The sequence below is a fragment of the Gasterosteus aculeatus genome, chromosome 17 (genome assembly GCF_964276395.1).
Source record: "Gasterosteus aculeatus chromosome 17, fGasAcu3.hap1.1, whole genome shotgun sequence".
Lineage (NCBI taxonomy): Eukaryota > Metazoa > Chordata > Actinopteri > Perciformes > Gasterosteidae > Gasterosteus > Gasterosteus aculeatus.
The window spans coordinates 17,252,678-17,266,480 of NC_135705.1; the positions used below are offsets into that span (position 1 = coordinate 17,252,678).

At 48.4% G+C, this 13,803-nt stretch overlaps 1 protein-coding gene across 15 annotated transcripts in view; it reads left to right on the forward strand.

The window, feature by feature from the left end:
* sulf2a (sulfatase 2a) overlaps positions 1-13,803 on the forward strand; it is a 41,056-nt gene that overhangs the window by 22,812 nt on the left and 4,441 nt on the right. For all 15 annotated transcript variants that reach the window (XM_078091612.1, XM_078091615.1, XM_078091613.1 and 12 more), the window contains 10 exons: positions 8,233-8,486; positions 9,219-9,458; positions 9,573-9,724; positions 10,034-10,203; positions 11,597-11,747; positions 11,973-12,148; positions 12,298-12,426; positions 12,726-12,782; positions 12,916-13,039; positions 13,433-13,646. In XM_078091612.1, coding sequence (XP_077947738.1) covers positions 8,303-8,486; positions 9,219-9,458; positions 9,573-9,724; positions 10,034-10,203; positions 11,597-11,747; positions 11,973-12,148; positions 12,298-12,426; positions 12,726-12,782; positions 12,916-13,039; positions 13,433-13,646 — 1,597 coding nt within the window. In that variant the 5' untranslated portion in view covers positions 8,233-8,302. The remainder of the gene's footprint in view (positions 1-8,232; positions 8,487-9,218; positions 9,459-9,572; positions 9,725-10,033; positions 10,204-11,596; positions 11,748-11,972; positions 12,149-12,297; positions 12,427-12,725; positions 12,783-12,915; positions 13,040-13,432; positions 13,647-13,803) is intronic.

The window sequence follows — 13,803 nt, forward strand, 5'->3', positions numbered from 1 at the left end:
TTCAAAGACCATTAGACATGTTTCAACTGAACCAAAAACACACACACACACACACACACACCGTGTACGTGTTGTGACGTACTCAAAAAGATTTTCTCTTGGTTTTGGCTCATATCCCGAGATTCCTGCTGGGAAAACCACGGGCATTGAATAGCACTCCGTGCTGATTTCTGAGTGGAGCAAATAGGGGTAATATAAGTGGCCATACATAGAAAGCCTCTGTAATCCAGATCATTGTGCGGAGGTCTCCCCTCTGTGCTCCAGTCTTAACCCCCTGTGTGGTTCCGATAGGGGAGGGAGGGATCAGTGTGTGCGTCTCTAAACCCGCAGTAATCCGCCGACAAAAGGGGCCAGGAGAATGCCGGCCAGCGAGGGGCGGCGGGGTTTGGACGGAGAGTGGGCGGAGTGAAGAAATAAAGAAGCAGTTGAGGTCTCTGCAACCCCCGGGGGTATGCTTAACACCGGAGAAGATGCCCCCCCCCCACCGGTGCAACATCCCTCTGCGTCGTGGGGGCCCTTTTGAGCAGTCAAGAGCTATTGTTCATCAGCTGAGTGAAAGAATCCCGAGTCCATAGAAGTGATCACTTTGTCAGCAGCTCAACTGTGACTCCCAGAGAGCGCATTCAATCAGCTGGGCGGTTATTTATTCAGCGGGCTTGGCAACGGTTGTTTACCGAAAGATGAAACCGATATTGCCAGTAATCATCATCGAGTCGGCGGGCATTACGTGCGGGCCCTGCCGCAGGTGCTAAGTAAAGGAACGGCGCGTAATTAAAACACCACAAATGGCAGCTCAAAATTGCCGAACCCTGAGGAACGTGGTCTAGTTTTCACGACCTGTGAGGATAATCGCATCACCCCGGGCAGAAGGAGTTTGCAGCGTGCATCCCAATGATACTCCTCCCGGCCAGTATTTTCCAGCATTTCTCAGCGGATCACATTTTCTCGTCGGTGCTCCGGCTACCGATGAGTCACGCAGAAGCCACCTGGCTGGTCTCAATGAGCTAGTTAGGTCTGTGGAACAGTTGGCACTGGCCGATTTGTCTGTAATCCTTTTAGCCGCGATGGTGACACACCGCAGGGGGGCTTTGCCTCTGGTCAATAAGTGCCAATAAGGAACAGCCATCACTCAGCAGGCCGCCCTGTCCACCAGCTTGCCCGCTTGTTTCAGCTGTCAACCTCTGTCTCAAAGGAGCTGGCAATTCCTGCCTCCCTCCCTGTGAAATGACTTTCCCATACAAACCTCAATGGGACAGGAAAGGCGAGGACCCTCGGCGACTGCAAAACAGGCGCGTTTCCCTCTGACATCAGAATAAACTCATCTGAAGGGGGGGTCGGGGGGGGGGGTACGTATTTGCAAAACACCATTGACAGTTGCTCATTCTCTCAGTCTTAAACCCCTGGAGGTGGGGCTGTGGAGGGGTGGGGGGGCTTGAGGGGACAATCGCGGCTCTGTTTGTGTTTTTCTTCAACACCTCCGTGTTCTCTTTTGGCTCTGGTGGAGCGAACCGCGAGTGGTGCAGGGGAGGAGGGGAAAATGGCATGACCCTGCCGTGGACCCTGATTGAAGCCCCCCCCCCCCCCCTCCTCCGCGCCTTAAAAAAAAAACCACGGACCACCACGCTAGCCCTGCATGCCACTCTGTTGCTGCGGGCAACGGCGAAATGGACGTGTGCGGATGAAAGGAACCAACCGCCGTCTTGAGAGACCGAATTCAGCCACCAAAACATCCTCCGCGCAGCAGCCCCTGACGTCGTTATTTATGGCGTGGCTGCATTCCAAGCTCATTATTGAAGAACATCTCCAATGCTTTAAATCTGTTAAACCTGGAGGAGACAAACAGGCAGACAGGAGCTCTGCGACGGCCCGCTAGTGCCGCTGGAGCCAAACAACTTCGGAACAATGCAATGTTCATTTCCCCCAGATTTGGAGATAATTAGCCTAGCTGCTGTGCTCTCCTTTTATCGGAGCGATGTTTGAAGTCTGTTACGTCGGGTGGGGGTGTGTTTGTGTGCCCGTCTGTCACTCTGCCTGCATGTCTGTGTGTGTGTGTGTGTGCGCGTGTGTGTATGGGGTACATTTATAGTCAACAGAACAGACCCGGGGAATCTGTCAGAGCTCTTTGTTGTCAAACGAGAACACATCATGACTGGGCCTTTTGTCTGAACTGACAGCATCATCCAGTCTCTTTCTGTTGCTACCTCTCTCTGTTTATGTCGCTCTCTCTCATTCTACTCGCCCTCTCATTTTTTCCACGAAAACTATTCAGCCGCCATCCCATTACTCTCCGCACCATTTTAAAGATAATGGGCCCTGTGGATTATAGAGTTGCAGTGGAGATGAGCCGAGCTGATTTTTTTTTTTCTCTGGGCGTAGATCAAGCTAACTGCATGAGGCGTCTTTCAGAGTGCAACGCGACCGGACGGTGACTTTTGAGCACAGTTTTCTGGTTGTGCACCGCTGCATTTACATCATATCAGTTTGTTTATAACCCTATCTCCATGTAAACCTTTGCTTACATGCTACATCGTAAAATATTATTTGCACCATAAATCAAAAAGAAAGTACGCTGCCTGGCCAGATGGATGTGGACCCACACACATTGCTATTGGGAAAGCTTTCCACAAAATGTTGGTGTAAGAGATAAGGTCATAAGATCAGGGCTGCGCAGGCCGGTCAGGCCCTTTCGAGACAGACCAGGAAGGCCCGAGATGTTACGTTTCACTTCGGGCCTTTCAGTTTAAAGGCCTTGCCAAAATTACCATTAAAAAAAGCCCCTTTACCGGGAATGTCTGTGTGCTTTGTTTGTGTAGATAAAGATACTAGTTGTGTGCCCATGAAAGTGTATATAAACAAATGGAAAGTGTGTGTGAGATAAGTCAGTGTGTGTGTGTGTGTGTGTGTGTGTGTGTGTGTGTGTGTGTGTGTGTGTGTGCGTGGGGGCTTCCAGCCGGAACACATCACGGCTTGCTGCAGGATTAATGATGTGTTGAGTACCAAAATGACTCTCGCTCATGTTTCACTGTCTGGGCATCACATTCCACATGGAATTCAAGGTTATGGAAGAACGTAATGTATAAACAAGAGAAGGAACGCGCCAATATGAGGCAAACCGTGTGACAGTAACAGTGCAAAGAAATATTTCCCTCTGAAGTCCACTCATCGCAGCACAAATCTTCCTTGCTGGCTTTTAGAGGCCGACGCTCCTCTTTGTGTCTGCGTATTAAAACATAAAATTGCCGCGCAGGTTCCCACTGCCATCTTAAACGTCTGCAGAGCGCGGAGCTAATCAGAAACTGAGGGAAATCTAAATTAAATCTTCCCCGTGAATGGGATTAGCCTCATCATTATCTCTTGTCATTCTCAAACATTACAGTTAGTTATTAGAAAGTAAAGACACATTTGTCAATGGAATGTGCACAGACTGCATTAAAACAAGCAGCAGTCGGAGTGTTATTGAATAGGATTTCAGGCTTATCAGCCAGGCAGCGGGGATTTTGGAATGGACCATGCTGAAAGGAGACATTCTTCATCATCAAAACAATATTTACAAATGATCCAATGCGAGATGAGAGGTCATTGGTAGGACATGTGAGATGCAGCTGTTATGAGGAGACCGGCTTTGGTTGCTGGTTCAAACCCCTCAAAAAGAAAAGACGTTCGTACAGCACAGCGAAAGAAAAGTGGTGGGTAACCTTTCTGTACCTTTACGTTTTAGGTTTAAAGACACAGGAAGGTTTGTTTTCCTCATAAAGTCCATTACAAAACTCCTACCAGCAGTTTAAATGTACCTTAATGGAAGACTTTCCCCCGAGTTTACCCACGTTAATCTTACCAAAGCAAGGCTTGTGGAGATGAACGAGCTCCCCGAGGCTTCAGGAACTCTGCAGCAATCTTCATTCCCATTGCTTGGCTTCCTCCCGCAGCAGGCAGCTGTTTTTGAGTGCTGTACACTAAACAACTTAGAGACACAGTTGGCCACTAGCCGGTGAAAACGGAGGAGGATTTAGCAGCTGAAGAGCCATATATTTCCCTCGGGAGCTGGAAGAGACCAAAAACAGCTACGCAGATAGATCAGGTGGACAGAATAAAGACTCCAAATGAGCGGTCATGTTGCTCTGCGTCTGCTGGATGTATAAATAAGCCATCGCTGACTTGAAAGCTTATTGTATGTCAATGTTGCGTTCCCAGCTGTGGACGGTTTGCATCAGATCAGTTATCGCATGATCGACCACAGCTACAGAGTCAATTGGGCACAAGATGGTTACACAGGTCAAAGCACAAGAGACCTTCAGACTGTTGGTGCTTTTTACTTCCAGATCCTGTTGGTGGAGCAAAGATTTGCAAGCAGAGAATGACAGATGAAGGACGGCAACAAACAAAGGCATTCCATACTGTATTGAGAGTTGCAAATCCCTCCTTCCACCGACACATAGTCACACACACACACACACACACACGCACACACACATACACACATGCACAGACTTCTCTGAGAGAAAGTTACTCTCACATAGATGCATGCCGTTGCAGAATTTGCATCTGAATACCAACTTTTGTTGGTAAATTCAAGGGTCCTTGGAGATTTTGCACATTCTGTTCAGAGCTCGGCAGGCCAATGGGGACAAAGTCACACATTAGCAAAGCCCTGCCAGCCTCAATTATGACCGAAGGGATTGGCTCTATAGTGCTGCAGCGGGCCACATTCAGAGCGCTATGTGTTTATTTCAACTTCCCCGGCCACTTCCTTCACGATTTTACGGCACTAGAACACGTTGGGAAGCAAATTTCCTGCATTGAGAAACGAGAGATGCTGAGGTTCTCTGTTCCTGCAATCTTTTTTTCTTTTTTTACCTCTATTTCAAATAGAAGCCTTGCTCCGTCAATCAAGTTTTCATTACCGGGAAAAATCCATCTGCAATGATGGTGCTCAGGCTTTGTTCTCTCCAAACTACATGCGTCGAGGATCCTTCCCTTTCCCGCACTCTGCCTTTTCTATCTATCGCTCTCAGAACACTTGTGATAGAGAATCCAGGAGTCTGGCTTCCAGCTTGTAGGCTTTCTCCTCCATATTTCATATGCATAATGAGACACAGCCGATTAAATTGCAAGTGTACGCCATGGCTTGTCCTCCTTCAATATGTAATAAATGTCCCCCCCCCTCTTTGGTTTTCTCATATTCTGTCTGTGTTCTGTGCCTTCTCGGGGCGCTGCAGATTGGATGAATCAAACTTTCTGCCTGTCCCAGAGCCCGAGGTGTTTTATTTATCAGAGGAAAAAGTACATTAACGCCCCTGCAAAGTCTTTGGGAGATTTATCAAGCGCCCCCCCCCTCAGCATCCTCGCCGCCTCACTTCAATGTGAAGTACAGATGTGTGTTGTCGGGCAGTGTAACTTACTGTCGGATGTTTTCACCCCACCACTCTCGCCTCCGTCTTACCATCACGCCCGTGCTGTGACATGGCCGGCTCCGTTGCCACTGCATTTATAATTCAGTCGCATCAATAAGAGATGGAGGGCATTAAGTTTTCATCTGATGATGCAGTGCTGCCGTCTCTTGGAGCCTCTTTACAAGCAAAAGACTGAAGAGCAAAACTTTTTCTTTCTCTGGTCTGACTTCCAGGCATCACTTGGCATTAGAATAACCTGAGACGATCCTCGTTCCGACAACATGCTTTTAGAAGCTTATTCCCTGTGATCTCATATTCTGCCAGCTTACTCCCGAGCCCTTCCCCTCCGAGCCCCCCCCCCTCCCCCGGCCTTTAATGAGTTTTGCTGAGTTATATTTACTCGTCTCGTCTGATGCTTCTGTCTAAATGGCAAAAAGAAAAAAAATCCCTCTTTCACTCTGCGTTGTCGGGCTGAATCAGCATTGTCGTCTGCTAACTTACTTAGCAGAAAGAGCTGATGTGGGCAGATCTCTGTCAGGCAGACGAGCTCTGAACCATCCCAGTGTACCGGAGCAACATGGCCGGCCGTGCATTCTGCATGTGTACAAACCATCGCGCTGGTCATGCTCTTCTGTTCTCCGGATTCCTCTAATGGCCGCCGTCCACGTCTGCTTTTCCACACGTCTTTTAAGTTGTAATTGCCTCGGTCTGTTTGGACGTTGCGGTTTCCTCTTCTTTCGTCGTTGCGGTTTCATGTGGCATCTGCCACCCGCAGAGATAAACAATACCAGTAGATAAAAGCGAGAGGGAGAGAGCAATCTGGAAGGAAAGGACTGCATGTGTCAGTTTGAGCTGATAAAAGACCGAAAATCCAATTAGTCCTCGGTATCGGGGGGGAAGAAGGAGGCCCCACGGGAGTAATGTCAGAGAATATCTACCACCGTTGCATGTCAATAACAGAGCATTTCCGTACATAGCTATTGATAGATCAGCGTGTAAAACCGAGTTGGATTTCTTCTTGTAAATCGGGGCTGTGTTTGGTGCTCTTCTCTAGCGGGCTTTTGCCCACATCAGCTTTTTGAATAGATAAACAACTATCAAAGGAAATTGCTGTACCTCCCACACCACCAACCAGCCCAGAAGAAGGGGAAATGGCCCTATCCGAGCATTCCTCCGTTACTGCAGATGTCCTGGAATCCATTCTGGTGATGGGCTGTTCACTGCTGCCAGAGCTGGTTAAATCTGTGTTGTTCTTTTACCAAGTTATTTTCTTCTTTTTTTGTCCTGTTTTCATCCCGCGCCAGAAATGAAGCAGGGAAGCGGGCAGGAAGAGAGACCCAGAAATGAGCAAGGACGATATCAAACAGGCACCGTCGCTCGGGTCGGAGCTCATGTGCTCCTCCGGGAGGAGTAGTGCGCGTGTGATTTGTGCGCGTGTGCCTGGCACGTATGTGCGTGCATGCGTGGTTTTTGAGGAGGACAGAGGACATGTGTGCTGCAGTTGCGTGCGTGTCCATCTGGACGCGGTTGCATGTGTGTGGCTGTTGGTGTACAGTGTCTGTATACCAGAGAGAAGTGTTGTGGTTGTGGTGTTGTCATAGCCTTCATCCTGTGGCTGCGTACTCCTTGTGGACTCACACACACACACACACACACACACACACACACACACACACACACACAATGCTCAAACCCCCACCGTGAGCATCTGGGTGGGCACGCTGATGCTGCTGCTTGTACATTGTGTATGTGATGGTCATATGAGGCTGCTATTGCTGCTCCGATGATGTGTCATGATTAAATAAGCTCAAAACTCAACGCTTCAGCGATTTAATATTAAAATGTAGGCAAAATAAAATGAAATGATGTCATGTATCAATATGCATGTCCTATCTAATATTTAACAGTAATTGTTTAAAAATTGCACAATTGTCTAAGACATGTTGTTGTCTGCTGAGATTTAATGATTTGACACTTGAATAGTATCAATCGAGAAAGGAAGCAATGCTCTAGTTTCATTGCTTTGTTTTGTATCTCACATTCATTTGTTTGGCGAGTAAGGTGCGGCTGCTACAGCAGTTGCCATGGTAAACTCAGAGGGGACATACTGTTAATGAGGAAGACTTATTAGAGAACTAAGAGGATTTTAGTGTAATTTTTGTAAACTGCATGTAGAGATTAGTTATGAAAAAGCTCCATTTAACACGTACTTGACTCTAATTGTTATGTTAAACTCGCACATGGTGAGCAGAATTAGCAATTTTCAACACATCTGGAGGCAGTTTTATTGTCCCTAGTAATATTACCATATTAATATCCCCTGCTTTCTTTTCCCACACATACTTCCACATTTCTTTCTGCCACTGTGTTATTGTAGTCTGAGTAATTTAAAGTCAGCGCTTTCTGATCTTCAGAACCTGAGTCTTGTCCTTCTGTTCATTGACCCCTGTCTCCATGTTCCTCCTCCTCTGTCTTCCCTCCTTCACCTCTGCCCCCCACACACCCGTCGTATCAACCCTAACCCTCTCAGGGGGAGGCGAGTCCCGATCTGGCCCAGGGCCCAGGCCCATTAGCCCCGGCCTGGCAGCCATGTGCTCATCACCAGAGATCATTACACCCAGCCAGTGACACTCTAATGCATCATTAATGATTGATTAACGAGCTGAGCTCAGCCCAAACCTGAGCATTTGTGCGGAAGAGCACCCTGTAATGGCTGTCCAAGGCTGGCATCTGCTATTGTTCCCCATGTTGTGTGTGCATCCATGTGTGTGTGTGTGTGTGTGTGCGCCTTTGTGCCTGCGGTTTTATTCTCATCAGTCTCCCTCCGTGTCCCGTCTCCCAGGTTGAGTGAGGGTGCCGCAGACTCCCGCGTGTGAGACGAAGGACCGAGGAGGTGACTGCCGGCTGGCGCGATGGCAGGGCTCCCTCTTCTCCTCCTCCTTCTCGTCCCGGCGGGAATCCTTCTCCCCGCGGCCAACGGCTCCGGCTACCTGTCGGGCTATCGGCAAAAGTCGCGGCTGCAGAAGGACCGCCACTTCCGCAACATCCGGCCCAACATCATCCTCATCCTCACCGATGACCAGGACATAGAACTGGGTAAGACGTTCTTCGCCATTAATCCTTTCCCGTGTGTTTCCTGTCTCTCTCGCTCTCTCTCCGTTTGCATAATGTCTGTGTCCCATGGGTATGGGTACTCTCGCCATGTGTATCCAACAGCATCAGTGAGGGAAAGTCAGCCTAATGCTGCCTCTTGGCATCATAACAAGCGGCCCTCTCAAAGTCATGTGCTCCCTTTGCCAGCCCCTCCAACGCTGGCATGAAACGAGGGCGGCCTATGGCTTTCATTGTCCGGGTGCCAGATCTTGGCCATCTCCCTTCCCGCTTAGGTCCTTTAGCGGCGTATTGGACTGGAGGGGCTGCATAATGGCCTCTGTGACATCTTTTGTCCCGCTGTGATCGCTAGTGAGAAGACTCTCATTGAAAAGGAGGAATTTATGGTCAAGCATCTGTTTTCCCAAACAATCACCATCAGCCTGAAAAGCTTTTAGTACACAGCAATCCAAACGGGTTACATTTCACCACGAAGATTTATTTACTCATGTAAGTTTTTCAAACCCTAATGGTTTTAGCTCTTTACCCATCGTGGCCTATATTCCCCCAATTTCTCACTCTTATTTTCCCCCCTTCTCCAACCGTTTTACATCGCCCTGCGTCCCTTTCATTTTCCACCTTGGCCTTTGAATCTCCTCTCACCCTCCTTGCCCTTCTTACAACCCCTCCTACCCTCCCTCTCCCGCCTCCTCTGGTTTTCGCCCCGCTCTCTCCCAGGCTCGATGCAGGCCATGAACAAAACCCGGCAAATCATGGAGAAGGGCGGCACGCATTTCTCCAACGCTTTCTCCACCACGCCCATGTGCTGCCCGTCCCGCTCCTCCATCCTCACGGGGAAATATGTGCACAACCACCACACCTACACGAACAACGAGAACTGCTCCTCGCCCTCGTGGCAGGCGCACCACGAGCCGCACACCTTCGCCGTGCACCTCAACAACTCCGGCTACAGGACAGGTGAGCGCTCCGGCTCTGACCTTTGAAGGTCAACGTGGACTCGGGTACTTAGCGTAGATGCGTCGAGCACAAAGACCAAAATGAACACGCCGCTCGCCTTGTTCCCCCACTCAGCCTTCTTCGGGAAATATCTGAACGAGTACAACGGCTCCTATGTGCCCCCTGGCTGGAAGGAATGGGTAGCGCTGGTGAAGAACTCTCGCTTCTACAACTACACCCTCTGCAGGAACGGAGTACGAGAGAAACACAGCGGCGTCTACTCAAAGGTATTTAACCGCTCCACCGGAGAGATAGCGTGCTAAGCACTTTGAGAGGGCTTAGCACGCTATCTCCACCCTAATACGTGAAGTGAACATGTGTTAACCATAATTATTGAGTAGTTACAAAGAGTCGGACAGAAGGCATATTAAGTCCACAGTGGGTCAGTTTTTTAGACACAGTATTGTTTTTATACAGTAGAGTTTGGGCATTTTGTTAGACACACACCAGGTCAGCAACGGGCACAGACCCAGAAAAGCCCCGAGCCGTCTGTCACTCGCCGAGCGCCTGATGGACAACGTCTGCTCGCTCCGCAGGACTACCTGACAGACGTCATTACCAACGACAGCACCAACTACTTCCGCATGTCCAAGAGGATGTATCCTCACCGGCCCGTCATGATGGTCCTGAGCCACGTGGCGCCGCACGGTCCAGAGGACTCCGCCCCGCAGTACAGCACCGCTTTCCCCAACGCATCGCAGCACATGTGAGCAAAACATCAAATCCGTCATCGTGACCGATCAAGCTTGTGTCTTCAGACTGCTGCTGTTTTTTGGACAGTTTTCTCTTTAAACTGGACTGGTCTTTTGTCCGTTTATTGTGTGCTGATTTGTTTCATGGCAGACAAACACACGGGTATTTTCTCGCGTGTGAGTCATCAACGCGTTCAGACTCCCTTTTCGTTTGACCCAGAATGTCACAAATTCCATAATCTCACGTAGATCTGATCTTGATCTCTTGGCAGCTGAGCCCTCTCCATGCACGGCCCATGTTACGCCTCAGTATCTCTGGCTCATGGGTTGTTGACATTAGCGTAATCACTGCAAATTTGTACCACTTTGTCAGCAGTGATCAAAGTGATGCATGAATTATGTATGTTTAATGCATAGGTAATTACCCCACAAACACACACACACACAAATGTCCGCCCAGGTCCTCCCGACCCTCCATATTCCTGACTTGCTGGCTGGTGCTGCTGGTTAATGGCAAGCCTGATATTGGCCCCCAGAGACAGATACGAGGGCAGTAATGAGACATTTCTCCCCCTCCTTCCAACTCAGACCCCTTCCAACTCCTTTCTCGTGATTTGTCTAATCCCTCCAGCATCGTTAACCTGTGCCACGCAGGCTTTACACATAGAATATTCTGTAAATTAAGCCCTAGTGTCTTTGTGCAAACTTTTAATTGCTCTTTCTCCATAAATTTTCTCTCCCTCGGGTGATGTCTCCGGAATGTGCTTCTTTGGCTATTTGTCTCCCTCCATCTCCCTCCACTCCTATCAACCAAATAAGGAGAGAGGCTGTAAAAGTCATGAGCTGCTCTAGTGATAAACCCTGTCTTCACCCCGGCTCCTTGCAGACGCATCTTCACACTACATCAGAGTTTCCACTGTGGCTGTGGGACATTTCTTAAAAGTCAGATCGATTTAACTTTAAACCTTAAATATATTTTCTTCTCGGATCCCATTAGCTATTTAGCAGTATTTATTCTCAAATAATTAAAGTTCCATATGGCCCGCAGTGAATTATTGATCGGACTGTGCTCACCGTGTTCAGTCCTATCGATTACACTGCGTCGCATTATACATGGTTTATGTAACCTCCAGTTTAGCATTGCATAAACAGTATTCTTGCTACTTTCGAAAGAGAAGAATAGGAGACATCGGCAGACACCGGCAGAGGATATTGCTGTGAATGCACAATGTAACTCCACACACACTGGTACATTTTCTATAATCCAATTAACAGCTGCACAATATGAACATCGTATCTGTAGAGGTGCATAAAAAGGACCCACATGCAAATGTATTCAGATTTGTTTTTAAACCGCATTTTTTTCTCTCACTGTGATTTAGTTTGATGTTTTTCCACCTCTTTCAGAACCCCGAGCTACAACCACGCCCCCAACCTCGACAAACACTGGATCCTACGCTACACAGGAGCCATGAAGCCCGTCCACATGCAGTTCACCAACATGCTGCAGCGCCGCAGGATGCAGACCCTGCTCTCTGTGGACGACAGTGTGGAGAAGGTAGGCGGACGAGCCGGCAGATGGAGATGTGCTCAAACACAGACACACACGCATACGCACACACTCCATCTTGACAGTCTCAAGTCCTGTGAGATCGGCGGCTGTATAATGTATTCACCGACACTTTCCTTGAAACTGGCACAGGAGACTTGAGCGATCACACGTGAGGTGTAACTTTTTTTAATACCGTTTGGGGTGTTAAATTAATGATACCCTCCTCCGCAGCTGTACAACATGTTGGTGGAGACGGGGGAGCTCGACAACACCTACCTGATTTACACCTCAGACCACGGCTACCACATCGGGCAGTTTGGTTTGGTTAAAGGCAAATCGATGCCTTATGAGTTTGATATCCGGGTTCCCTTCTTCGTACGAGGACCCAACGTGGAGCAAGGTGCCACGTGAGTGACACTTCTCTGTTATGCAATACATATTATGATGTCTACACGCTGCGTTCCAATACGATGTGTGAGATCGTCGACCTTGTGATTGTTTTCCTGATCGTTGTCCTAGCAGATGAAAATATCCCCTCATTCTTGCTTCACTGCAGTAATCCTCATATAGTGTTAAACGTCGACCTGGCACCAACTATGCTGGACATGGCCGGTGTTGATATTCCCGCAGAAATGGATGGCAAGTCTATCCTGAAGCTGCTGGACACAGACAAGCCAGTCAATAGGTGAACACTACACACATTCATTCCACCTAGCGCGCTGGCATTCAACCTACATTTCAACAATGACATTCACAATGTTGCAGATTAGATATTCCTTTTCTGGACTTTGTAAGTTGTACTAGAACTCTGTTGTGTGGTTTTCTTTGGGATAATGAACAATCCATAAATAAACAGGGAACACCGCTTCCTTTTCAAGGCAACACCAAGATGACATTTGAAAATGGAGAGGGTGTTTGTTCAGCGCAAATATCCCCAGAGTGGTGTGACAGGACTTTTCTTTTTTCTGTTAAATCATTTCGCAGGTTCCAGCTGAACAGGAAGGGTAAAACATGGAGAGATTCTTTCCTGGTGGAGAGGGGGTATGTTTTATTGATTGACCTTTCAGAGCACATGTTTTCAGTCAGAGGACTGTCGGTTGGTGACATCACACCCCTTCGCTTAGGTTGGCTGGGAGAAAAAGACTGAAATGCACGTGTCTTCCTGTTCTTTTAGGAAGCCTCTGCACAAGAGAGGAGAGGAAATGGCCCAGGAGGAGAACTTCCTGCCAAAATACCAGCGGGTGAAGGACCTATGCCAGAAAGCAGAGTACCAGACCTCCTGCCAGCAGCCAGGACAGGTGCCTGACCTACAGCATCTCAGAGAGAGGGATTATTAAAGTTTCTGGGGAACAACATGAGGTGTAGCTCATGCAGGGTCATCATTTGCAATCTGTTTGTGCAATTTACTGAGTATAATATGCAGTTGTTGGGCTCTATTGGACTTCAAAGTCTCTCTTTTAATCCTCAGAAATTATGGGTGCCGAGTATAACGTGCGGGTGTATCTGTATGTGTGTGTGTGTGTGTGTGTGTGTGTGTGAGAATGGTGGCTGAAATTAAGCTTATTTATGTGTAACTCAGCCCATAAAGAACGATTTGAGTCGATCGGTTTCTACGCATTAAAAAACAATGCTCTGGGACAGTAGAAGCCGAAAGACCCAATGTCATGAACCTTCTCCCCGCCTTGTTTCAGAAGTGGCAGTGTGTGGAGGACCCGACTGGCAAGCTGAGGCTGTATAAGTGCAAGGGCATGGCTGGTCTCTATGCTCCCCGCATGCAGGCTCTGATGGCCCGCGGTGCCGCCCGCGTCCAGCTGTCTCCCACTACCGACGCCGACATCTGCAACTGCGACGACGTGGGCTTCAAAACGTCCTTCCTGAAGAGGAAGAGGCTGCTCACCAAGAAGAGTGAGTTCCTCTTGTCACTCACACCCACCATTGTTCTGGGGGTTTTAAATAGAAGTGATTTTTTTCTTCGAAAAGACACTTTGAAATGTCCTTGCAGCCTTCAAAGCCTTGCCAAACAAGGCCATTAATCTCAAGCTGAAATAACCATCTTTTGAAG